This window comes from Pogona vitticeps, chromosome 8, assembly GCF_051106095.1.
Source record: "Pogona vitticeps strain Pit_001003342236 chromosome 8, PviZW2.1, whole genome shotgun sequence".
NCBI classification, from domain to species: domain Eukaryota; kingdom Metazoa; phylum Chordata; class Lepidosauria; order Squamata; family Agamidae; genus Pogona; species Pogona vitticeps.
In genome coordinates, this window is record NC_135790.1 from 26,872,217 (window position 1) to 26,896,039 (window position 23,823).

The window sequence follows — 23,823 nt, forward strand, 5'->3', positions numbered from 1 at the left end:
CAGAAAAAGCTTCCATCCAGACGTGTCCAGGCTGTTAAGATTCTGACTTGGCTAAGCAGGTTCTGCAGACAAACCTTTTGATGAGGCCTCCATCCATGTCTGTGTGCCAGGAGTTATCATCACAGCAGGAGCGGAGGCCTCCTACAGAAGGATGATGGACAGGGACATGCCTCCCTGTCCCCATCCAGGGCTGCTCGGGGACCTTCCCGGTTTTGAGACCAATCTCTTTCCAGACCCTCAGTCGGCCACCTGGGCCTCCTCCTGCCTTGCCCCCACCTGGCGCTGGCTCTCCATCAGGATGGCGTTGATCGCCAGCCTTATTTACTGTGATTAATTAGTTCATTAGCACAAGAAGGAGGGTCAGCAGCTGCTCCCTTGCCTGTGGGCTCCTCCTTCTCACACCACGCAGGGTTCTCTCTTGGCTGGCCCTATAAACTCAGCCAGGGGGGACAGCAAAGACCTGTGCTGAGGGAGAGAAGAAATGCAAAATGTCTCTTCCTCCAAAAAAAGAAAAACAGAGCTTAAAATAGCTGTTTAGGGGCTCTTTCCTCCTGGCTTCCCCCAAAGGGAAGGATCAGGGTCTCTAAATGAACTTCTCTCCCCCACCCCCCGGAATATGGTGATACTTCTGTACATGCTGACGATTGCTTGCATCCAGTTGACTTTGTAGCCTCACCGATGATCTCTGGAAAGGCTTCCGCAGACCTTTCAGTCGTGATATTCAAAGCCTCTGCCTCAGGCACCAGATTCTGGGTGTCGCGGGGAAGAGCATCCGTCTCTTACAGTTTGCTGCGTATTACAGAGAACCCACCGTTAGAGCCCAGATCCTGTTCGTGTTCAAGCGATCTGGCAGGGGAGCATCTGGAAAACCAGACTATAAAAGGAAGAACGTCTTGATGGCCTGAAGATCAGTCACGAAACGGAGGAAGCTGATGGAGATGAGACGAACGCCTGCTGTGACGCCCCCACCTGAGCAGCACTCGAGATGGTCTTTTCTCTAGGGCTGGGCTATACTTTTACCATCCGGGATAAGGGGAGATGCCTTTTCTCGGCATCACGGGCCAAAAAAAACAGTCAGGGTACCATGAGGCACTAGGCGTCTTGATTTGGGGGGGAACACAGCCTGTCAGCCTGGCCTACCTCGCAGGTTTGTAGGGAAGACAGAGCCACCTAGACTGCCTTGAGCTCCCTGAATGAAAGGCAGAATATAAACAGAACCAAGAAATAAATAATACAAAGCTGGGACTGCAAGGGGGTGTGTGGATAAATTGTGCCCTCGTCCATGCCTTTCGAAGAAGTTTAATGGGTGCTGAACACGCCCATAGCTGGACAAAATTGCCTGCCAGCCTGCTAATTGCTCCTGCTTTGCTCCTTCCCTCCTCCCTCTTGTAAGCAGAGCCATCCAGGGCTTTGTGAGGAGTTGTTTAATCAGGAGGAAATGAATGAAAGGCAGGGATGTTTGTGTGAACAGATGCTACCGGCCCGGCTGCTCTGGAAACTAAAACCCAGTGCGTGCTGTAGTCAAGAGACACCGGCCACAGGGCGCTGGTTACCCAGAGGCGCTGCAGATTGCTCAGGGATCGTTATGGGATGGAGGGGAATCTAATCGACATCGTAAGATTTAATAGCTTGGAGCAAGCTTGCAGGTTAATTGCGTCCTGATGGATTGATTTGATTTGATTTTTATACCTTCTGTTCAACCCAATGGTTACTCTGCGCAGTTAACAACGAATGAATAATACCAGCATAACAAAACATAACATAAACAGCGTCAAGTAAAAAAAAAAACAAATTAAATAAAATAATAAAAAAATCAAGGCATTTAAAACATGTAAACCGTGACGAAGAAAATTAAAGACGGTGGTAATTAAATAAAAAGCTTGGTCTTCATTTTTGCACATTTTGAAAGGCTGGCTTTCATACACTGCTACTGATGGGATAACATTTTTTTTTGCACTGATTTGGCTCAGAGGCAGTGTGATTCAGTGGCTAGAATGCCAGACTAGTACTGGGTTCGAATTCAGTCAAGCAGCTCTACGGATGGCCCTTGAGCCAACTGACACTCTCTCGGCCAAGCCTACCTCATAAGGCTGTTGTGAACATAAATGAAAGAGCGGGAGATCCCCATGTTTTGCCCTGAGCTCCTTGGAGGCAAGGTGGGCAGAGATGTAACGAGTAGTACTATTTAGCTTGTGCAGCCCAGACCCAATTCAAAACCATAAACCACTAAAATGACTTTGATCGGTGGGTGAGCCACAAAGGCATCCGTTCAAAGCCTTGAATTCACCTGGTTATTTTTAGGCAAACCAACATTTTTATGAGTCTCCGTTTCCACATCTGTGTTGCAGGAATAATAAATCTAGCCAACATTACAGTTTCGTCTGTAAAGACTGCAGAGGTATTATTAAGGGGGGGGGGGGAGAAAATATGGTAGCTTATAATTCAAACTCCTTTTCCCCTCTCCCCCCATTGCTTCAAAGCAGGCAAGACTTTGAAGGGTAACCAGAGTCTGGTGCTAACCCCGCCAGAAAATCCAGATGTGTTTTATTTTTAAAAAACCCACTGCTCTCCTCCTCTTCTATAACTCATTTCCCCCACCTTTCCTTCTCTCACACTCTTAACAGGGCCCCACAACCCTCCCATGGTATGTAATTAATGGCCACAGCATCTGAAAATAAAGCAAACAAGAGGAGGGGGCAGGAAGTTTCTTGGCAGGGGGATTTTGGGAGCTGTAGTTCAAAAATAGTAGTCTTTCTAAGCTATGGTGAAATCCTGGATGTGGGGCAGGAAAGGGAGAGACCCATCCAGATTCCCAGTGTTTGGGAGATGCTTTTTAAATTATTCCACATGAACAAAAAGAAGCAGAATAGGTATTCATAATGTATGCAGATCTACTTAAATGACGTTGGCCAAAAGTACAATGATACCTGTAAGCAAAGTCATCTCTATCTTGTAGCCCTAATGTAGTCAGATCACAGACATGGGAATAAAGTAGACCCAAGTTAAAGGTTCCCCTTGACATTGAGTCCAGTCGTGTCCGACTCTAGGGCGCGGTGCTCATCCCCGTCTCCAAGCCATAGAGCCGGCATTTGTCCGTAGACAGTTTCCGTGGTCACATGGCCAGTGCGACTAGACACAGAACGCTGTGACCTTCCCACCGAGGTGGTCCCTATTTATCTACACACATTTGCATGCTTTCGAACTGCTAGGTTGGCAGGAGCTGAGACAAGCGACGGGTGCTCATTCCGTCGCGTGGATTCGATCTTACGACAGCTGGTCTTCTGACCTTGCAGCGCAGAAGCTTCTGCGGTTTAAGCCGCAGCGCCACCACATCCCCAAAAAGTAGACCCTAGCAAGTATATAATGAAGGTTCCTTCAAAGGTTTCTGTGTTCCAGAAGGATTAAAGAGAAATGCGCCATGTTCACCTTGATTCTCCTCCAACTGCGTAAACAGCCAAGCTTCACGGGGGTCGGTTTCATCACGCAGAAGGGCCTGGGGAGACTGAAAAGTACCGTTTTAAGCCCCGGGTTTTGCCCAGATCGGTGAGAAAGCCTCACAGTGCCATGGTAACCAGATGTTATCCCAACCCAGGGAGATGTCGCCTGCCTTTGTCACATTTTCCACACGTGGTGTTTTCTTAAGTCTTGATAGCGAGTGTGGGAGAAAGAGCAGGTGGAGGAAAAACAAAATGTGTGGATATTTCCCCCAGCAGAAATTATAACACCCCCGTTGCCCTCTGACCCCCCCCATTATGTTTGCTTTGAAATCGAGACAGCTCTTTCCTCCCCCCCCCCTCCCTCCCCCGTGGAGTTACAGCCAGGAGAATTGTGTCTGTAACCTAGCACTGCTATTTCCGTAGACTTTTTCACTCCAACACAGGAGCCCACAAGACCTCTGGCGAAGCTTTTCACTTTTCTGCCATTACTATATCGGTCAAAAGGCTGTTTTGTGCGAAGAATTGTGTGTGGGGGAGAACTCCTAATGAATCTGCCTTGGCCCCACCGCATTGCTTCTGTTGCTTTTCCTTTTCAACATCTGCTCATGGAATTTTTTTCTACATTTATTCCCGCAGGCCTTTATGAAAAATGAGGCTGCCGGGACTGTAAAACGTCTGACCCAAACTTACCCAGAATTCAGGATCAAGGCCTGTCTCTTTGATTTAGACTTGTTGAGCCTTACAATAAATATGCATATTTTCTCCTAAAGGGCTGGCTTTCAAATACACTGTGTGCACTGTAAGGACTCCTTCGCGGGTGTGTATAACATTCCACAAAAAGAGAACTCCATGTGCTTTAAAAAAAAAAAACTTATTGGATGAAATCTTGCTGCTTAGCATGGTAAGTCACATTACAGTAGGCCCATTGATTCAGTGGAGATTTGGTGAGTCAACACCTATGTAATTCCCATTGCCTTCAATGGGCATACTCTGGCTGCATATTCCTACCCGTGACTTTGCAAGTAAAGGTAAAGGGCGATCACAGGGAGGATTGAACAGACTTGGAGTTGTTGGTTCTTTGCAATTCAAGAACTAGGAGTAATGGATTCAAATTAAAAGAAAAGTATATATATTTTCACTAAACTTTAGGAAGAACCTCCTCGCTAGAGATTTTACAAGCTCACATTTGTAAAGAAATTAACTAGGGCACAGACCTGTGCAAAGGAAATGATGGAAGTCATGTCTGAGAGGCAGAGGAAGAACAGAAAATGTGCTCAGCCACCATTGCAGTCTCTCAAGGTATTGAAAGATTCCCCTTTTGGACCAAGACGTGCACCGGGATGGCTGAAAGGGAAGCTGAATACAACCCTGCCCAAGCTAACCTCTGAGCCACCCTAGGGAGCCCTGCCTCACGCTGTTTTAAGTACAGTTACTCCATGCTTTGCAGTTACTCCCTGCTGAATTTCCTCTTTGCTTCTGATTAGGAATGGAGCATAGAGCTTAAGAAGATGGTAAAAGCAGATGTAGGGCCAAGAGACAACAGCTGGCTGACCTACGACATTTTGCTGCCTGAGCCAAAGCAGCAAATGCTGTTGACTCCCCCACCCCCGAGAGTACAATATTTGGAGCTGGACCAGTTATTAAAAATAAGTAATAATAAATTTAGTAATTAGGAATTTATGACTCTTCCATATCATCCAAAGTCAATTGTTCAACGATAGGTCTGGCTGTACACAGTTGCCGCCTTTCCTGGGGCATCCGGTTTGCCTCTTGCAGATTACAGAGGGCTAGAACTGATTGAATTTTGGTATGACTTGGCACAGCAAATCTTGCATGACATTTTATGTGCATCCCACACCAATTTAATATTTCCCCACCCCATTCCAAAGGCTTGACGGTGCAAAAACTGTCCACATCTACTTCCCCAACATGGAACACCTTTCCGATTTTCCCTCCTTGGCATATTGCCACTCCTCTGGAGACTCCGGTCTGGTTTGAACTCTTGAACTCCAGCTGTTTGAATGGAAATGAAACCGGTTGACCTTCTCTAGTCTCTAATCAGCTATTTGTTTTAACAGCAAACGGCAGAGCTTAAGCCAGCAACACCAAGAAAATAAAAGGAAGGAGAGATAAAGGCTATGGAGGTGCTCCCTCTTTTGCCTTGCGCTCTGAGATTCCTGTGAGGGCCCTTCCCAAGAATGGGTGACTATGGGGGAAGAAAACCTAATAGCATTGGACTTTGGAGAGCCTGCAAACTGCCCCTTGCACTAGTATAAGGTGGCTGCTATCAACTTAGAATCTGCTTGGGCTAAAGGTCTTGGCATTTTTAAGTCTGGTGTCCTCGGGATATTTTGGAATACAACTCTCATCTCAAGCCACTGGCTCAACCGGCTGGGACTCACCGGAGTCGTAATTAATTTCAGAGATATGGATGGCACTGGGTTCTCTACCCTTGTTGGAGAATACCTGTGTTTCACACGAATTTCCACAGTCCAGAGAGAGCAAGCAAGAGAGACTGGATTCTGGTTATATAGAGGGTCTCCACATAGAGTTGGTTGTTCTCTATACAGTTCATTCTGACTCCTGAGATTCTACAGGATCAATATGACTCGTTGTGTCCCTGTTTTATGCATTTCTATGTGTCTAATGCATCCATCCATTCATTGCCCTGGCTTTGGCAAGATTCAAGGCTGTTGTATGACCAGTATTGCACTTTGGAAAGATTTCAGCTGCTGTCGCCAATTGCTTCCCTGTTGAATTTCAGATAAAAGCCCACCTTCTCCGCTTCCTGCTGGTCTGAATTCAGCTTTCGAACTGCTGTACTGCCAGCCTTTCCTCCCAAAGGAAAAACATTTATGGTGCCCGAAATCTTATCTCAACCCAATGATGCCATTTTAAGCAACTAATCTCATTTAAAGGCGGGAATTAATAATTTCTGGTGACTCATCTGAACTGTTTCCACTCCAAAAGGAGGAGGGAATGAGCCTGAAATGACAATGGCAAGTCAGAAGATGTGCAAAAAGACAAGGGAGACGGTTGTAGGAGAAATGCGTGTCCCACTGAAACCTGGCTCCAGGGTGGGGTGAGGGTCGCTAAAACTAAACTGACCTTTGTATGTTGAACACTAAGACGCAGCTCCATTGTTAGGTTTGTGTAAAGTCTGCAATTGTCCAGCTCTCTACCACCTGTGAGAAACCTTGAAAGTATGTTTGTCTGCTCTTAAATCTATCTTGAGTATTTGGGTTACAGACTCACTCATGGTGTGCTCAGAATGGATGAGACAAAGGTGTTGTTTTATGAAACCAAACCTAAGCAGAACTTTAGGATTAACAAAAGCAACTCCATGTACCTCTCTGTAATGGGCCATAAAGACTTTGGCTGCCAATCACAGGAAGAATTATTTGCCATTTAACAGAAGAGTAAAGGATTAATGCTTTTGAATTGTGGTGCTGGAGGAGGCTCTTGAGAGTCCCCTGGACTGCAAGGAGAACAAACCTATCCATTCTGAAGGAAATCAACCCTGAGTGCTCACTGGAAGGACGGATCCTGAAGCTGAGGCTCCAATACTTTGGCCATCTCATGAAAAGAGGAGACTCCCTGGAAAAGACCCTGATGTTGGGAAAGTGTGAAGGCAAGAGGAGAAGGGGACGACAGAGGACGAGACGGTTGGACAGGGTCACCGAAATGACCAACATGAATTTGACCAAACTCTGGGAGGCCGTGGAGGACAGGAGGGCCTGTCGTGCTCTGGTCCATGGGGTCATGAAGAGTTGGACATGACTTAACGACTAAACAACAACAAAAAAAGGATTAAACTATCTGCCTTTTAACAGAAGGATAAATGGAGATTTGGTTATGTGGTGCCAAAATCTCAGCACAGATGTCAATACTGTCTTAACCATTTAGTCCACACATTTTCCAGAGAAGCTACTTCGTTGTATGCTTTTCCGTTGTGATTCCTAATTTCAGAATAATTCTCAGAGAGTCTTGCGGCACTTACGTTTTATTTGGCATAAACGGTTATGGATTGTCGTTTTATTTGGCATAAACGGTTGTGGATTGTTGTCCACTTCATCGTATGCAAACGAGGTCCATTGCCGGTCTACATATCTCACAAAGAGAGCAGTAGTCCATAAAAGTATACCAAATAAACATGTTAGTTTTTAAGGTGCCATGCCAAAGGACTCATGGTTATTTTTGCTGCACCAAGTTAATTTGGCAAGCCCCCCTCTCTGGAAATTCCGGATGAAAACAGATATTGTGGTGAGAATGGCTGAGAAACCCTTCAGTAACCACAACTCTTTCAAATATGTGCCCTTCCAGCTCTAAAGACGCTTTATGTCAATAAATTAACTAAAGCTTTACAACCACTTTTAAAGCTCACATTCCTAGTAAAAAAAGAGAGTAAAATCCTGAGCGTCCGAAGAGCGCCAGTCCTTTACTACAGAATGATTGTCAGTTAACTCCAAGCTGTTGTTTTGTACATCAACCCTGCTCCTTCTCTCTCCACTGTGCTGTTTTTGTTGTTAAGGGTCCCTTGTCAATCATCTGCTCCCTGCTCCCTAGTTGCCCCCTCTTTCTTTCACCCATCTGTGCCCAAGACAAAAGGGTTGCCTATAGACGTGGAAACAAAAGCTGGAAGATGCTGACTGATGAGACAGGCTTGTCAGGGGAAAGTGAACATGGGAGGAAGAAGAGGCGAGACAATGGAATATCAGAGAAAGTGTTACAGATTCTCCCAGGCGTAAGTGATCTCTCAGTCGGAGGAGGGCAAGGAAAACTTTGATTCTCACAATGGACAAGCTCTGTAATGTCCAAGATGGTCGAAGGGCTGGAAAAACGCACGAAAGAAGGAGCATGCATGCTCTTTTCAGCGAGTGCTTCTCCTCTCCAGATTTATTCATGGAGGAAGATCCCCACTCTTGTGAAGTCACCTGATTAACTGTGTTTACTATATACAGCGTGTGTAAATTTTGCCAAATAAACAACCAGGACTGAACACATTTGACCACAAGGTTTGTGTTTTCTTTCTTTTCCGCACAGATCATGAACAGCCCGCGGAAGGGTTTTTTCAGTTTTGCAAAATGCAAAACAAGGTAACCAGAAAGCAGGTTATCCCAAAGAAAAGTCAACTAACAAGTCAGTTACGCTCTGCAAGGCTTAAGTGCACAACTGGCAAGGTAACTCAATGGTTTTGCATTCTGCACACGTTGGCTGTAGGGCCGCAGGTGGTGGAAGTGCATATGACTGGGAGAGACTGAAGGGTACCTGGACTTGGTTGGATGCTCAGAAGAGGATGCAAAGCTTCCCTGCCTTACAGGGTTGTTGTGAAGAAATGGAGGGGGGGACCTTAGGTGGAAGTTTAATTATTAAAAAATGAAATGTAGTGAAACTGAATCATGCAGCTGATGTGTATCTGCATTAATCCAATGGCCAATTGTGCCAGTCTCTCACCACCCACAATGTTTCTCCACAACTTGAGAGGTCACTCTTTTGGATGACAACTTCCAGAATCCCCGGTGGCCCCTTTGCTCAAAGGCAAGACCTTCTATTCTCCTCCTCCCTGGTTATTTATTTTGTAGCCCACTTTCCTCCCAGAACTGAAATCAAAGGGAACGGGTCGTAGAGCGACCCGGAATGTCCAGAGCTTGGAGGAGATTTCTTGGGGGGTGGCCACAACGCTCTCCAAATCCTCTAGCCCATGCTTGTAGGGACATTCTGGGAAATGCTCTCCAAAGAAGCACCCTTTCAAGGACTGGGGAACAAAATGAATATTTAGAAGCAGCTGCCGAGCAGCCACTGCCGTGTTTCCTTATGGAACTGAGTGTACACAAAGAGACATTATCATAAAATAATGTGCCAGGTGGACGCAGCTGTTGGTGGGGGGAAGTGCCGGATGCCAGTGGAGGGGGGGGCACAGGTTCGGGAGGCCGGGGAGCAAAAAGCAACCTCCCTTCTTGGCTATTGGTTGATCAGCAGCCTTGCAACCAGGAGGACTCTGAATGAATCACTTCGGGCACAGTAGAAGCAGGACCATCATGCCCACCGCAGCCTTGGAAGAAGCTGTGCTTTCAAGGGTTTACCGATGAGGCGGACTCTGACGTGCTTGTTGCTGGATAGTGGAAGCCTTGTCTGAAAGCCATGCGGCGCTCCTAAGACGCTCCCGGCCGCTTCTATACTGTTTCTGAACTCCCCCCGCTGCTTTTGAGAACACACAACGGCTTTCCCACAGCCGCCACGCTATGCATGACCTGACAGCTGCATGGGTTTGGCTAGGGTGTGGGGGTGTGTGCTGTGGGGTGGGGGGCGGTGGTGGGAGAGAACCACTTTGCGCTCTGCCTGATTTCACACTGGAAAGACGGGGGGGGGGGAAGCATGGCACAAATATTCTCCCTGCCGAGCTATTGTGCCCCAGCCATTTCAATCCAGCATGATCCATCCATCAGGAATGGGGAAGATCCTTGTGAATCTGGCCTTTTCTCACAAGCTTGTCTGCACCACAACTGGAGACCGCAAGGAAAGGCCACGAGATGCAAGACCACAAGGTCCACAGGGCCCTGGCATCGCGTGGGGGTACCAGAGCATCGTACTAAATCCCGTGGCATTTTTCTGTACACTCTACAGTTGGGCCAAAAGAATACAGAGTTCTCCAATGCACTCTTCAACACTCTTTTTTAAATTTAAAAAAATGTTTCTAGCCCCTATGGATGAGAAATCAACGACGACTAAGTTTCGAGAACCAAAAGGAAGATGAGTATGCATCCCAGACACCCGGGAACAGTACAGTGGTGCCTCGCTAGACGATGATAATCCGCTCCACTGAAATCGCTGTTTAGCGAAATCATTGTCTAGCGAAAAGCATTTCCCCATTGGAATGCGTTGAAAGTGACTGGAAAAGTTTGGGTTTTTGTGATGCAGAATAACATCGAGTGGTGGTTATTATCGGAATAAGTTAGAAACTACTCTAGCTATTGCTTCTTAGCCGTGAACCATATTTGCTGTTGACCACCCAGAAATCTGTTGGATGAACAGTGGCGTACAGATCTGTTAAATAAATAAATAAATACTGTTGTTGTTGTTAAGTTGTGTCCAACTCTTCGTGACCCCATGGACCAGAGCGCGCCAGGCCCTCCTGTCCTCCATTGCCTCCTGGAGTTGGATCAAATTCATGTTGGTCGCTTTGGTGACGCTGTCCATCCATCTCATCCTCTGTTGTCCCTTTCTCCTCTTGCCTTCACACTTTTCCAACATCAGGGTCTTTTCCAGGGAGTCTTCTCTTCTCATGAGAGATGGCCAAAGTCTTGGAGCCTCAGCTTCAGGATCTGTCCTTCCAGTGAGCACTCAGGGTTGATTTCCTTCAAAACGGATAGGTTTGTTCTCCTTGCAGTCCAGGGGACTCTCAAGAGTCTCATCCAGCACCACAATTCAAAAGCATCCATTCTTCGGTGGTCAGCCTTCTTTATGGTCCAGCTCTCACTTCCATACACTGCTACTGGGAAAACCATAGCTTTGATTATGCAGACCTTTGTTGGCAAGGTGATGTCTCTGTTTTTTAAGATGCTGCCTAGGTTTGTCGTCGCTTTCCTCCCAAGAAGCAGGCGTCTTTTAATTTCGTGGCTGCTGTCACCATCTGCAGTGATCATGGAGCCCAGAAAAGTAAAATCTCTCACTGCCTCCATATCTTCTCCTTCTATTTGCCAGGAGGTGATGAGACCAGTGGCCATGATCTTAGTTTTTTTTGATGTTGAGTTTCAGACCATTTTTTGCGCTCTCCTCTTTCACCCTCATTACGAGGTTCTTTAATTCTGCCTCACTTTCTGCCATCAGAGTGTCATCACTGAATCTGGATTTTCTCAGCTGATTGTATTAATTTGATAGCTTTTGCAATATAGGACTTATCTACACCAACAGTGATATTGCAAGCTGTCCTCTTTAATTGCCTCAGGGTATCTGCCCCGGGGAAGTCTTCTTATCCAGCAAAGCAAAGATTTCCTGCTGATGCCTCTGGATCTTTTATTTTGTTCCCAGAGACAGACAGCCTGCCTGCCGTTGATCCAAGAGAATACTTTATTTAGCTATGCCACTTCAAAGGTTATTTGTAAGTACAAGATAAAATAACGCTTACATGAATAATTCCTAAATTCTATGGATAATGAATCTTAGGTTTCTGCTCACCAACAAACCATGATCACCACTTTGCACAGAAGAAAGCTTCAAACGGAAAGAAACCCACTTAAAAGGACTGAATATCAATCAGGTGTCTTAAATCATTAATAATCGTCGTGTGCCCTCAAGTCAATTCCAATTTATGGCAATCCTTTGTAGGGACTATGTGCAGCTTGCCCAAGGCTACGCAGGCTGGCACTCCTTGTAGGAGGCCCAGTGAGAAATCGAACTCTCAACCTCTGGCTTCAAAGCCAGAGACCTAACATCCTAATAAGTCATGACCAAATGTGAGATGCCACACTGACTCACACAATTTCCAACTGGGGTCTCCTATATTAACCAACCATTGTCATCCTGTCCTTCTGTATCCCCACTGGGTCATGGGGCCATTCTTATATTTAATTTTATTTACCGTATTTTTCGCACCATAAGACGCACTTTTTTCCCACAAAACAGGGGGGTGGAAAGTCTGTGCGTCTTATGGAGCGAAGAAAACAGATTATATTTTCCTGTTTTCTTCTCCTAAAAAAATTGGTGCGTCTTATGGAGAGGTGTGTCTTATGGAGTGAAAAATACGGTATATTATTTATATACGCATAACCCCAGGAATACCATTCTTTCCATGCATTTGGGAGCCCCCCAAAAATGTTTAAACAACTGCCATATGGTGTCACTCATATATCTGAGGAAGTGGACTTGGTCCTCAAAAGCTCGCCTTAAAATATAGTAGTTAGTCTTTAGGGCGCCACAACATTTTCGTCTGTTTTGCTTTGATTCTTGTCAGTTAGGTGTCTGAATGTTTGCAAATGTCTAACCAGCCCTGTTAAGTGTTTTGAATAATTAGCACTCTGTTTCTAGGGAGGCTGATTTATTTGTACTGAAGAAACAAAGGTAAGGCCAGGGCCCCTAATTATTTATGTCTCTACTTCCTGTATTCAGGTCCTGGACAGCAATAATGAAAGGAAATGATATATACTGTCAAAGCTTGCATCATATTTTAAACCTTATGATATACGGGAACCTTATCCTGTTCTTTGTAATAGAAGGGCTACCTTTGGGGTTATAATTACTGTTTATTTATGACATTTCTATCCCTCTGTGCTTACAGTGGCTTGCAGCTTTGCTCTGTTCTTTTTTGCTGCAGGTAGCTATGGACCGCTGCTGACTCTACGAGCAGATATTTCAAAAAATAATGTATCATGTGGGAATAACACTGTAATTTCTGCAACAAGTAATGCTTTCCAGTTAATTTTTAAATTTTAATGGTGGGTACAGTTCTGTGTGTACCCTGAGGTTTGCCCTGTTTTACTCCTCCCTACTTTAATGTGCCACTCTCATGTCTTAAACAGAATGCATCCTGGTTAAGACTTACTGCTAAGATGAACCTGGTAGTCAGTTTGGCTCTTGTGCATACATGGAAAGGGGAGTATCTGAGCTAGACAAACCTGAATTAGAACAGAGTTTGGTCTGATTGCACTGGATTTTTCTAATTTTTAAGCCAAAGTTTCAATGGGGCTAAAATCTGTTCCCCAGTTGGGAAAATTTTATCTTGCTGATATAGCATGCATGCTCAGTCTTGTCTGCTTTCTTCCCTTTGCCGATTAGGCTGTTGATTGTGTGTAAATACATTGGAGGTTGAAACAAGTTAAATGGGTGGTTTATCTCAGATTAACAGACTGGGTAAACACGCCAGTGTGAGATAACTGCCTAGCAATATTTATGGGATAAAGTATTTTCGTGTCCAGTGTTAAATGGCCCCGGGAAGGTCCATTAAAAACAACAGCCACCACTCACTGTGAACCTTGGGACTGAATTAGAGAAAGACAGCAGAGACAAAATGAGACCAGGTCCTCCTGAATTGTCCTCAGGTTTTATCGGGAGAAGAATATTCCATGCACATATGTAATGTTGTCAAGTCATCTCAGCTAAGTGGGCATTAGGAAGCTCTGACGGAGCTACAGCAATGAAAACAAATCGGATGTTCCAATTCCTAGCCTGGCATTTCTCTGAAGTCAGAATTACAGAAGCTTTTTTATGATGCTGGAGAAGAAACCTGGCAGCATCTTATAACCATGTACCAGCAGCACACGCGATTCGGGGTGGCGGTGATAGAGGTGGATCCCTGGAATATTTCAGAAGTTGCATTCTGGCTCAAAACGTCTTAAGAATTTACTTACATGACACTAGAACAGCTTGAAACCGCTTTAACCACAATGGCTCCATCATATGTGATCCTTGGATTTGACAGTTTAGTAAGATTAAGTGGCATTCTCTGCTAGACACCTCTTGCGCATTGCCTTGAATTTCAGAAGGAAATCCTATGTTTCTCACCAAACCTCACGTCCCAGGATTCTCCACGATGCAATCTTGATGATTAAAACTCTATCAAACTGCTATAACTGCATAGGATAGACATACTGGTTTGAATCTCCCTTCTACCACAAACTCCTAGAGCGCCTTCTGAGGAGACAGAGTGTGCTGGACCGCCCTGCTTAGAGAAGTTGCTTTCCGGACTACAACTTCCAGAATCCCCCAAACAGCTTATGGCTGGGAGATTCTGTGAGCTGAAGAAGTTTATTCTTCCGAACTATATTCCATGCATTCCTAATAAGCTCTAAAAACCTACCCAAAGAATGTCATTCTTGCCATTCATGGGGGAGCCCCAAAGGGGGCAGTGGCCTTGAATGAGTGCAGAAAAGCACACCTAGAGTTGTGTAGTGCTTACCTCTTTAACCCAGCAGGTCTACTTTCCTTGCATTTCCTGGTGAACTTATTGCAGGACAGGCATCTACAATCTTTCTCAGTGTCCTCCACTTGTTGTTATAATGTCTGGAAGGGGATTAAGTGGTTTAGAATGAGCCATTATTCCCTTATCCCTGTTTGCAGGTAAAAGGTGGGTGGGGGCCGAGGGTCATAACCACCCACTTTGCATCCTTGTCCCTCCACTGTTTGGAAGGATCTCATCAAGGTTAACGAGGGAGCTAGTGAGGGCTGCCCTGCCCACTATACACCACCGCTGACACCCAGCCCTGGTGCTCATCTCTTGCTCGACTACAGCCAAAATCTTGGCCTTAGATAGCCAGAGGTTGGGGGTTTGACTCCACTCTGTGCCTCTCCAGAGAAGAGCCAGCCTGTGAGGTCTTGGGCCAGCTGCACAGTCCCAGGGCACCCCCAGAAGAAGGGAAGGGTGTTCTGAATATTCTCTATTACTTATAAAACCCTGAAAAAGCTTGCCATAAATCAGACATCTACAATCTTTCAGGCCTTCCCTCCAGCTAATATCTGATTTTCTTTTTATTTATCCTTTATTTATTTCTTATTCTGTCTTTGTATTGTATTTGTTGTTGTATGTTTTATCTAATATTTTGTGTTATTTTATTGTTTTATGTTATATTGGAAGCCGCCTAGAGTGGTCTTATAGACCAGATGGGCGGGGTACAAATCAAATCAAATGAAATCAGTAAATAAATAGAACTGAAAGCATATTATTATTATTATTATTATTATTATTATTATTATTATTATTATTATTATTATTATTATTATTATTATTATTATTATTATATAGAAATGCATTAGGTATAGGTAGGCATAAATCATGAGTGTCAGTGTCTTCCACGCTGAGAGCACTGAAAAATTTAAGACAAAGCTTGGAAAAGTTACTTTTTTGGGGGGTATCCCCCTCCTGCCTTGCCCCCATCAGCAATTTCCCCAACTTCTCTGTGTTAAGTACGTAGCACGTCCTGCAATGGGCTTGTAGCTGATTTCTGAGGGCGTCTGTTCAACATCTTGCTTCCCAAGTTTGCACTTCCAAAGTCTAGAATCCACAATACTAACAAAAGAGGAGACAGGGCGCTTTCTTCAAATCAAGTTGGACAGTAAAACTGGGCAAACAGTCAACCCCCCCCCCGCCCCGCCCCAGTTCCTCCTGGGATCCCGGGTGCCCCGAAGGCATCGGGCGGCCTTGCACGGGAGGGCCAGAGGTCAGGCTGTCCTGCACTCCAAGAATATTTCGAGTTTACACACAGGGAAACCGGGAAAGGTGGAGCGTCTCAGGAACGCAAAGGGAAAGCCGATCAACCCAAGCAGGGAAAAGAACAGGAGCCAGAAATCACCCTGAAATAAAACACCAGGCAATGCATGCAAAGGGGACCCAGCAGGTGGAAAGCTTGTGCAGTTCCTCCCAGTGACCGGGAACCGGTTTCCAACTTATTCATGGCACGCGCGGCGTCTCGACAAACATATTCAGCCCCTGCATGCCGCGCGGCGGTGCGGTGCAGTGGTTAGCGCCGGCCCCGCGCAGGCACAGATCCTCAAAACCCTTGCCCAGCCACGAAACTCAGGAGGCCGGTTTCGGGGACCCCCCCCCGCTCTTCGCCCGACCCTACCTCACAGGGCTGTGCGGAGGAAGAGGAGGAGGAGGAAGGCGGCTCTCCCCGTGCGCCCTGGGAGAAAACCCGGCCCGGGCGCTCCACCGATCGGGGGGGGGGGGGACCTGCCCGTCCTGGAGGTGCCACGAGAGGGGGGGTCGCTTTTGGGGAGGGGGGCTGCTGCCACGGGGCCCCTCGCCCTGCCAGGCACCCGGGGAACAAACCTCTCCCGGCAGGGGGAAAGGAAGGGGGGGCGGGAAAAGCACCCTCCCTTCTGCTTCTGATGATGCCCACCTTCTGATGATGCCCTGGAAGGGAGGTGTGGTTTTTTTTTTGGGGGGGGGCTGCCTCTGCTGCACGGATGGAGAGGGCGGGGAGGCTCAGCCGGGCGCTTCGGGCAAGAGAGCGGCCCCTGAAGGAGGGGCCCTATCCTGAAATTAGGCACAGCTCGGGGAAAGATCCGTGTCTGGAGGTGGGCGTTTGCCTCGTTGCCTGGCTGCCCTTCGCCTTCCCCGGTGCCTGGCCTTTGGGGGGGGGGGGGGGAGAAGAGAGAGAGAAGAGAGGGAGGGAGGGAGGCGGGCGGGGCTTTGCAGAGGGGCAGTCTCTCCCCCCTCCCTCCCTCGCACCTGACGTCAGCCTTTTTGGGGGCTTCTCTCCCCCGGCCCTTCCTCCCTCGCCCGCACTCGGGCTCTCGCTCGCTCTCCGGCGGCGCAGGGGAAGAACCATGGCGAGGGGCGGCCGGCTGGGACGCTTCGCCTTGGGCTGCCTGTGTTGCCTCGTCTTGGCCACCGGTGGCCCCGGAGGAAGAGGAGGTGAGTGCGGGGCTGCAAAGGGAGGGGGGCGCACACACGCACCCCGAAAACAACCACCCCCCTCCCCACAAAACCCAGCCGTGCAGATTATTCCGAGGGTCCGGTTGGAAGGTTTGCAACGCCCCTTGAGAGGAGGGGAAAGGGAAAACACACACACACACACATTTCCACCCCTGCCATCAAGGTGCGTCGCCTCGGCTGGCTCCTTTTTTAAAAAAAGTGGACGCTCCTCTTTTCGGCCTTTTGTTCCCCCTTCGGCCGGGCTCCCCATCCATCTGCCGGGATTTGGCGCCTCGGGAGCCCCTCGTGGGGAGAGGCTGGGCGTTGGAAGCGTTTTGGGGAAAAGGGGGGGGTCCCTTTGTGTTCGGTTTGCATTGCGCCCTGAGCCGGGAGGAGAAGATGCTTGCGGGTGTGTGTGTGATGAGCATGGGATTCGTTTACTGTATTTGCAAAGGACTCAAAGAAAGAAAGAAAGAAAGAAAGAAAGAAAGAAAGAAAGAAAGAAAGAAAGAAAGAAAGAAAGGTGATGGGTGGGTTCCGCGCTTTCTCGGCGGCGCAATGTGCAGGGTGTGCATTCTGCAAAAAACACACCCACCCACCTCCCTCTTCTTTCTCTCTTTTCTCCTTCTGAGTAGGAGCGCTTTGCAACTGGTGGAAAAAAAAGGGGGGGTAAAGGAGGCGGGTGGGCTGGCTTGGCTCGGCGCGCCAGGGAGCGAACCCGCCCGCAGGTCGGGGGGGGGCGCTGGGGAGGGGTGTGTGTGTGCGTGCCTGGGGCGTCTCCGATTTCTGTTAACAATTTTTTTAAAAAAAGAATAACAAGCCAGGCAGACCTCCCACTCTAGTCGGCAAAGGACGAGCCCCTCTCGCCTTTGCCTGAGCTGTTGGATTTTGGGCAGCAAACCGGGGAAAGGACCCCCTCTTTGGGGTGGGGTGGGAAGGATGAGGATGAAGGCGGCTCTGGGGTTAGGAAGCAACCTGCCTTAGGGATGGTTTCAGGAAGGGGGGGTGGCTTCCCTGCCCCTCTTTGCCCCCCCCCCTTACCCCAGTTCTTGGGCTTTTGTTTCAGATTCCTAGCCATATTGGGTGGGTTCTAGGCCAGGGTCTTGTAATACGAGATGAAAGCACATTGAAAGGCACATTTTTATATAGGCGGGGCCTTTTCAAGGAGAAAGGCAGGCTAAAATATATATTTTATATATATACAGTATTTGGAACCCTGCAGAACTGAGGCTGCACCCTGTACAGTGCCTTGCCTTAAAAGACTCCCTGCAGGTGATGAACATTGAGATAATCAGCCGGTGCCATCATCCCCTTTAGGACTCCACCAAGTGGGTGCTGCAGTGAAGTCTTCCTTTCTCCGGTGACCAGCATCCTTTGACAAGCTCTCCTGTTCTGGAATCAACCTTCCCTTCCACCCCTCCACCCCAGCGTTGGCAGACTTAATACCCCCGCCCTCGTGCTTTCTTTCCAGTGGATTATTTATTGCACGGTTTGGTTGCAGCAAGCGGAGCGCTTGAGACCTGTCCCCCTCCTTTACTCTGGGGTGGGGTGGAAAACAAGATCTGGGTGAAGAAGGGATTTGGGGGAGGGGGCCTGAACACAGTCTCCTGCAGGCTTTGTTCTAACGTACCGGGGGGGGGGGGTTACAGCAAGCAGGGAATGAGCAACCACCCCTTAGGAAGGGGGTGACAACCCCCCCCCCGGCTTTCTTCTGCTAGTTTAGAGGAAAGCCCCAGCCTGAGTTTGGATTGGGGTGTAGGGTTAAGTTTGGTAGATTTTTTGTGGACTGCTCCGAAAAACCCTCTTGGAGGGGGCAACAGGTGGATCTGACCTGCCCTCCACCCACTGCCCCTGCTTGCCCATAGAAATGGGGCCACTGGGGGATTCTGAGCACACAGCACCGTCTGCGTGTGTGTCTGGGAACAGCATACGCTGTCTGCCATGGATCAAGGAAAAGGGGCCGTTGTTCCTTCTGATCTGGATGATCCTGGCCATGTTTTCAGTTTAAAACAATGACCCCCCCCCCCCCCCGTAGCAAACATCAAGCATGATCCTCTATTAATGCAACTCTCTTTCACCTTCCTGGGAGGATGGCCAGTTTGGGTTCCCTTTTTCCAACCCCACCCCAGTTGGTCTTCATCTTCCTTGCAAGCATTTTTTTGCAAACATTTTTCCATTTGCATCCTTTGGGGACATTTCTATTGGCCCTAAGAAAGGCACTGCCAAAATGGGCTTTCGAGGGGGTGTGGCTGATGGACACACACACACACACACACACACACACACACACACACACACACACACACACACACACACACACACACACACACACACACACACACACACACACACACACACACACACACACACAGAGGTGGGAGGGTGTATGTGGCTGATGGACACACAAACACACACAAGCGCAGTGCCCTAAAACGTGATTATTCTGCTTCTATTTAAGTATTACCAGCGCAGGAGAGCCTGCACGAACCAGGCTTCTCTAAATGTCAAATAATTCTTCTCTAGTCTTGGCTGTGCTTTTCATTTGTTTACAGAAGTGTCTGTATTAAAGGTTTTGCTCTTGTTTTTAGTAAAAGAGGCAACAGAGTTTCTTAAGATGAAAGGCTGCACTATTATTGCTTATTAAAATGTTTATCCTCTGTCTTGGAGTGGCCAAACACATTGCTAAACCTAAGATCAAGTGTATATTGTTTGAAAAACAAAAGCAGAATATTAAAAAGCAAGGGCGGGAGAAAAAGTATCAGAGAAGAGGATCATCATCTAGTCACCTTTTACCTCCCCCACTCCCGGAATGGAAGCTCCGGATGGTGTCTGAAGCTCTACGGAATTAAAGCGCCCTTGGTTTTTTCTGTTTGAAAGCCAGCCCCAAAATGGGCTCTCCTGTCCTGTCCTTGGAGAATTGTAGAGTTTTGTTGCTGCTGGGAAAAAAAGTCCTTGTGAGAGGTTAGCCAACCTGCTCCCTCTTCGGCTAGGGGGTGGGGGCGGGGTGGGGTGGAGCAGGGAGCCTGCAGAGTTCATAAACTTTAAATGCTAACATGTGCGACAGTCTGGGAAGAGAGGTACCGGTACTTCCCGTGCTTCTGGCAGGGCTCCGAGCCAGGAATTTTATTCTTTTGGATTACAGCACCAATTGGCAGAGGACTGTTCTGCACCGTATACTGTGACGGGTTCGTGAGTCACGTTGATAATTGCTTCATGAGTGCTAGGAACTTGTGGCTGAAGCCGGAAGGCTCTCTGTGGAGACAGGCTCCAAGCACACGTGCTTTGCATCAATTACTAACCCCTGGTTAAGAAAGGGCATGCTGATAGGAGCGAGTCTTTCCACTGCAATCCTTGGAGAGTTACTGCCTTGTCAAGGTAAACCGCACTTGGCTAGGTGGATCAATGGCCGGTCTGCATCAGGTGGCTTCTACAAGTGTGTGCCGAGGATCCGTGCTGTGGAAATTTCCAGGCTTAAAAGTGTGTTTTAAAATAGCATTGAAACAAGTATTCCATATTTAAGGCCTCTTGCGGATAGAATGTGTTGTTGGGCGGCTTTGGTCATAGGAGAATTCAGGGAGGATTTGAATCTGCGTCCACCCTACAGCTTGGGAAAATTGCTCACTTGGACTTTCGTTGGTAGTGTCTTAAAGGGAAACAGAAAAAATATTTGTCTTGTGGATTTCAGACCCCTGTGCCACCTGCCATGCTAGCACTGGGATTCTGGAAACATTAGTCCAGAAAGACATCTACAGCTTGTCCAAAATGTGTGTCACGATGTCACATCCGCTGTGTAACAGAGGTTTTGACCTACTCCCTATTGTTGGTCCACCTGCACTTGTTTCTTTGATCACAGAGATTGGAATGCATGTGGTTTAGTGGTGCTGTGCATGCCGAAAACTCTGCGTGTCACTGGCAGAACAAACCCAAATTCTTGTCGGCCTTTGAAAAGTCACAGATTTATTTCAGTCTTGACTTTCCATGGATGACAGAAAAGTTCTTCAGACCCCGTAGTGTCCAATATTGAAACCATAGGTTTCTATCCAGAGTGCACATGGTTGTATGGAAGAGAGCAGACTGAAATAGGATACAGCAGATGGAATTTACATGGCTAACGCTGGTAGGTAATGAACTTCCAACGGGCTTTACAAATCAAGGCAGACAACAGGCAGAGCAATTAACCAGCTAATGTAAAAGGCTGTAGCAGCCAATACATATTGCCTATAGATTTTTGTCTTTGTCGTATCAAAGCAATACATTCTGCTAAGGCCAGTGTTTTGCTAAAGAAACCACGTTTTTGGCTGTACATGAAAACTAGTATATAAATAAATAGTGTGCAAAGAAGCTGCAGTCTCTGTTTAAGCTCCAAGCTACACTCTGAAATTTACAGACGTTTCTCTAGCTAGCCGCCTCTCTTTGAAATCTCTTTGAAATCCCTTTTATCTACCATGGCTTTTTTGACAACAGTCCCGGAGGTTGAGTCATTTTCTTTGTTTTTAAGGCAACTGCTCCTTTGATAATGGTTCAGTTTATGGTATATGTGGTATATCCCTCTTTCTGCTAAGGATTCTGTAGCTACCGTTCAGTGTCGAGAACAGAGGACTCTCCTAAGTGGGCTGGCTGAGGATCAAGAAAAGTTTCATGCTAACAAGTGCAGCATTTTCTCCTGTGGGTGTAAAAGCACTTGTGCATTGCCTTCTGGACAAGGTTCAGTCTAAATTTTGTATTTTGAAATTCCTCCCCTGCCCCGCCTTCAAATGAAAAAAAAAACCCAAATAAACAAGCACATTATGAATGTGATACACCTTCCAAGAAGAGAGAGAGAACAGCCTCTGCAGTTGAGAAAAATATGCAGCGGAGATGTCCCTTGTGACAAATGAGCTCTTCTCTCATCCCAGAAGCCAAACCATAAAATACCTGCAAAGAAGGCCCTTTTTTTTTCCTGGACTCCTGCCTGCATTTCCACTCCCTGTTCCTCTGTCCTCACCGAAAGGGCCTGCTTCTCACCCCGGCCAAGCTTCTGTGCATTTTTGCTGGGGTGAAGGCCTTTGGGTTGCAGGATGATGGTCTCCAGGATATGATTGCAAGGCCAGGCCCATTCTTAACATCACCTCTTTTTCAGTGCTCGAGGGCCGCTGGCCACCTGGGGCTTTTCTAGCCCTACAGCACTTTGGACAGGCACCCTTGCTTTTGGAAGAGAGGGGAAATAACTTTTGCCTTTTCTGTCTTAACCCATCTCTTGGCTACCTGCACACCTTTGTGGCAAAAGCAGGAAAGAGTCCTGCAGCCGGTTAACAATTTCCTTGGCACATGCTTTTTTAGACTCAGCAGAAATCTTCCTGCCTCTCTCCAAAGGCTTATGCCAAAGAAACCTCCTTAGTCTTCAGGATGCCACAAAACTTGATTTTGCCCTGCAATGGAGTAAGGGTTCTGTGCCTCTGACTTCGTCCACGATCATGTTGGGGGAAAAAGAGAGCCACTTAGAATCACCTCTGCTTTCTGGAGATGCTCGTACCTGTATCTCTCAACAGGCCCCAATTTCTTGTGTTCTGAAGGGACCTTGGGAAACCGTCGTTGGCTGAAAGTTTAGACTCTGGATTCTAAAAAGTACAAATGTCCTGGGAGCTGGGGGGGGGGGCGGCTTGCCGTGGTCCTCAAGGTCACCCAAAATGTTTGGTGTGGACCTAACAGTGGCCATGGGGACATGCTTGTCATCTTGGTGATCTTGTGTGTGCTGTTGAGACCGTTAGAGGCGTGGCTCTTTTTATTTTAATGAAAATCAGAGGAAAAATGGCAGTTTTCAGGGACAAACCAGGTCTTTGGTTTGTACTACAAACTCTGGCTGTCGGGATTTTTCTCCCTGCTTCTCCTTGTCTTTAATTGCCTTGATCTAAATGGAAAAAGGTGAAAAAGCAGGAGGAAGATGTGCTTCGCTTAAACAGCTTAAGTTTAGGCGTGCAAGGAAGGCATGACTGTGCTATGGTAGTAATTCTGCACACCGCCCACCCCAAACCCCTTCACTCCCTTCCATTCCAGACATGCTTGAGAGAGAGAGAGAAAAAACACAATATATGGTGTCTTAGGCTGCAGTCGACTGCTTGTTCTTTTTAGCATCGGCTTTCTAGGATTTGAGGTAGAGAGGGAGCCGTGGAGAACCCTATGGCAAAGAAAAAAAGCTGACCCAAAGCCCAAGAATGCCTCTTTTTTACTATAAGGCCCAGAATCCCCTGGTGTAACTAACCAGGGGATTCTGGGACTTGTAGTCAAAAACTGAATTGTTCTCATCTCTCTGCCAGGACTGCTACTTTTTAAATGGAGAGCCTGGAAAGCCAGTCCGGCATACTTCTATAGCCACCCAGCATGTTTTGCCCAAACCTTAGAAAGCCATCTTCTGAAAGCAGTTTGTTCCATGGCTCATTCTAGTGTTTTAAAAGTACCTGTATCTTAACTCCCTGTTGCTCCCTGCAGTGGCTAAGAAGTACCCTAGCTCCCTTCTGATGCTTAACATTTTCCTGTGAACTTTTCATGGCTTGAAAAAGATGCATTATGTAAGAGAATGGAATCGGTCTTGAAAAACATATGTCAATGTTTTTATTTATTTATTTATTTATTTACTAAACTTATATACCGCCCATCTAGAATGTGTCTAGATATAAGTAATTTTAAATGGAAGCTAGAAACTGCTGCTCATTACATCAGGAGTGGACAAAGTGCACCCTTTGACTGCATTCTCCTCCCCAGCTTTAAAAAATAAAAAAAATCCCAGCACCACCAGATGCTGGCAAAAAAAAAAGATTTTTTCCCCCTTTGCCAAGCCCCAGCAGTTTCCAGTAGAATTTTATATAGGTTTCAGCCCACCTTTCAGGAAGGTCCGGCAAGGATACATTTCTCAAAACCCAGAAGTACACTTCTGTTTTCGGTTTTCCTTCCATACTTTTGGCAGTGTGGGGGGGGGTAGGTGGGTCCTGGGGGCAGAAATTGACATCAGGGCAAAGTTTGACACATGCTAAAATTGGGCCATTCTCCCGTAAGTTGCAACCA

At 47.1% G+C, this 23,823-nt stretch overlaps 1 protein-coding gene across 1 annotated transcript in view; it reads left to right on the plus strand.

Moving 5' to 3' along the window:
* Window positions 1–16,622: 16,622 nt before the first annotated feature.
* MCAM (melanoma cell adhesion molecule) overlaps window positions 16,623–23,823 on the plus strand; it is a 33,119-nt gene continuing 25,918 nt past the window's right edge. Inside the window, exon 1 of the mRNA XM_020792809.3 lies at window positions 16,623–16,785. Coding sequence (XP_020648468.3) covers window positions 16,698–16,785 — 88 coding nt within the window. The 5' untranslated portion in view covers window positions 16,623–16,697. The remainder of the gene's footprint in view (window positions 16,786–23,823) is intronic.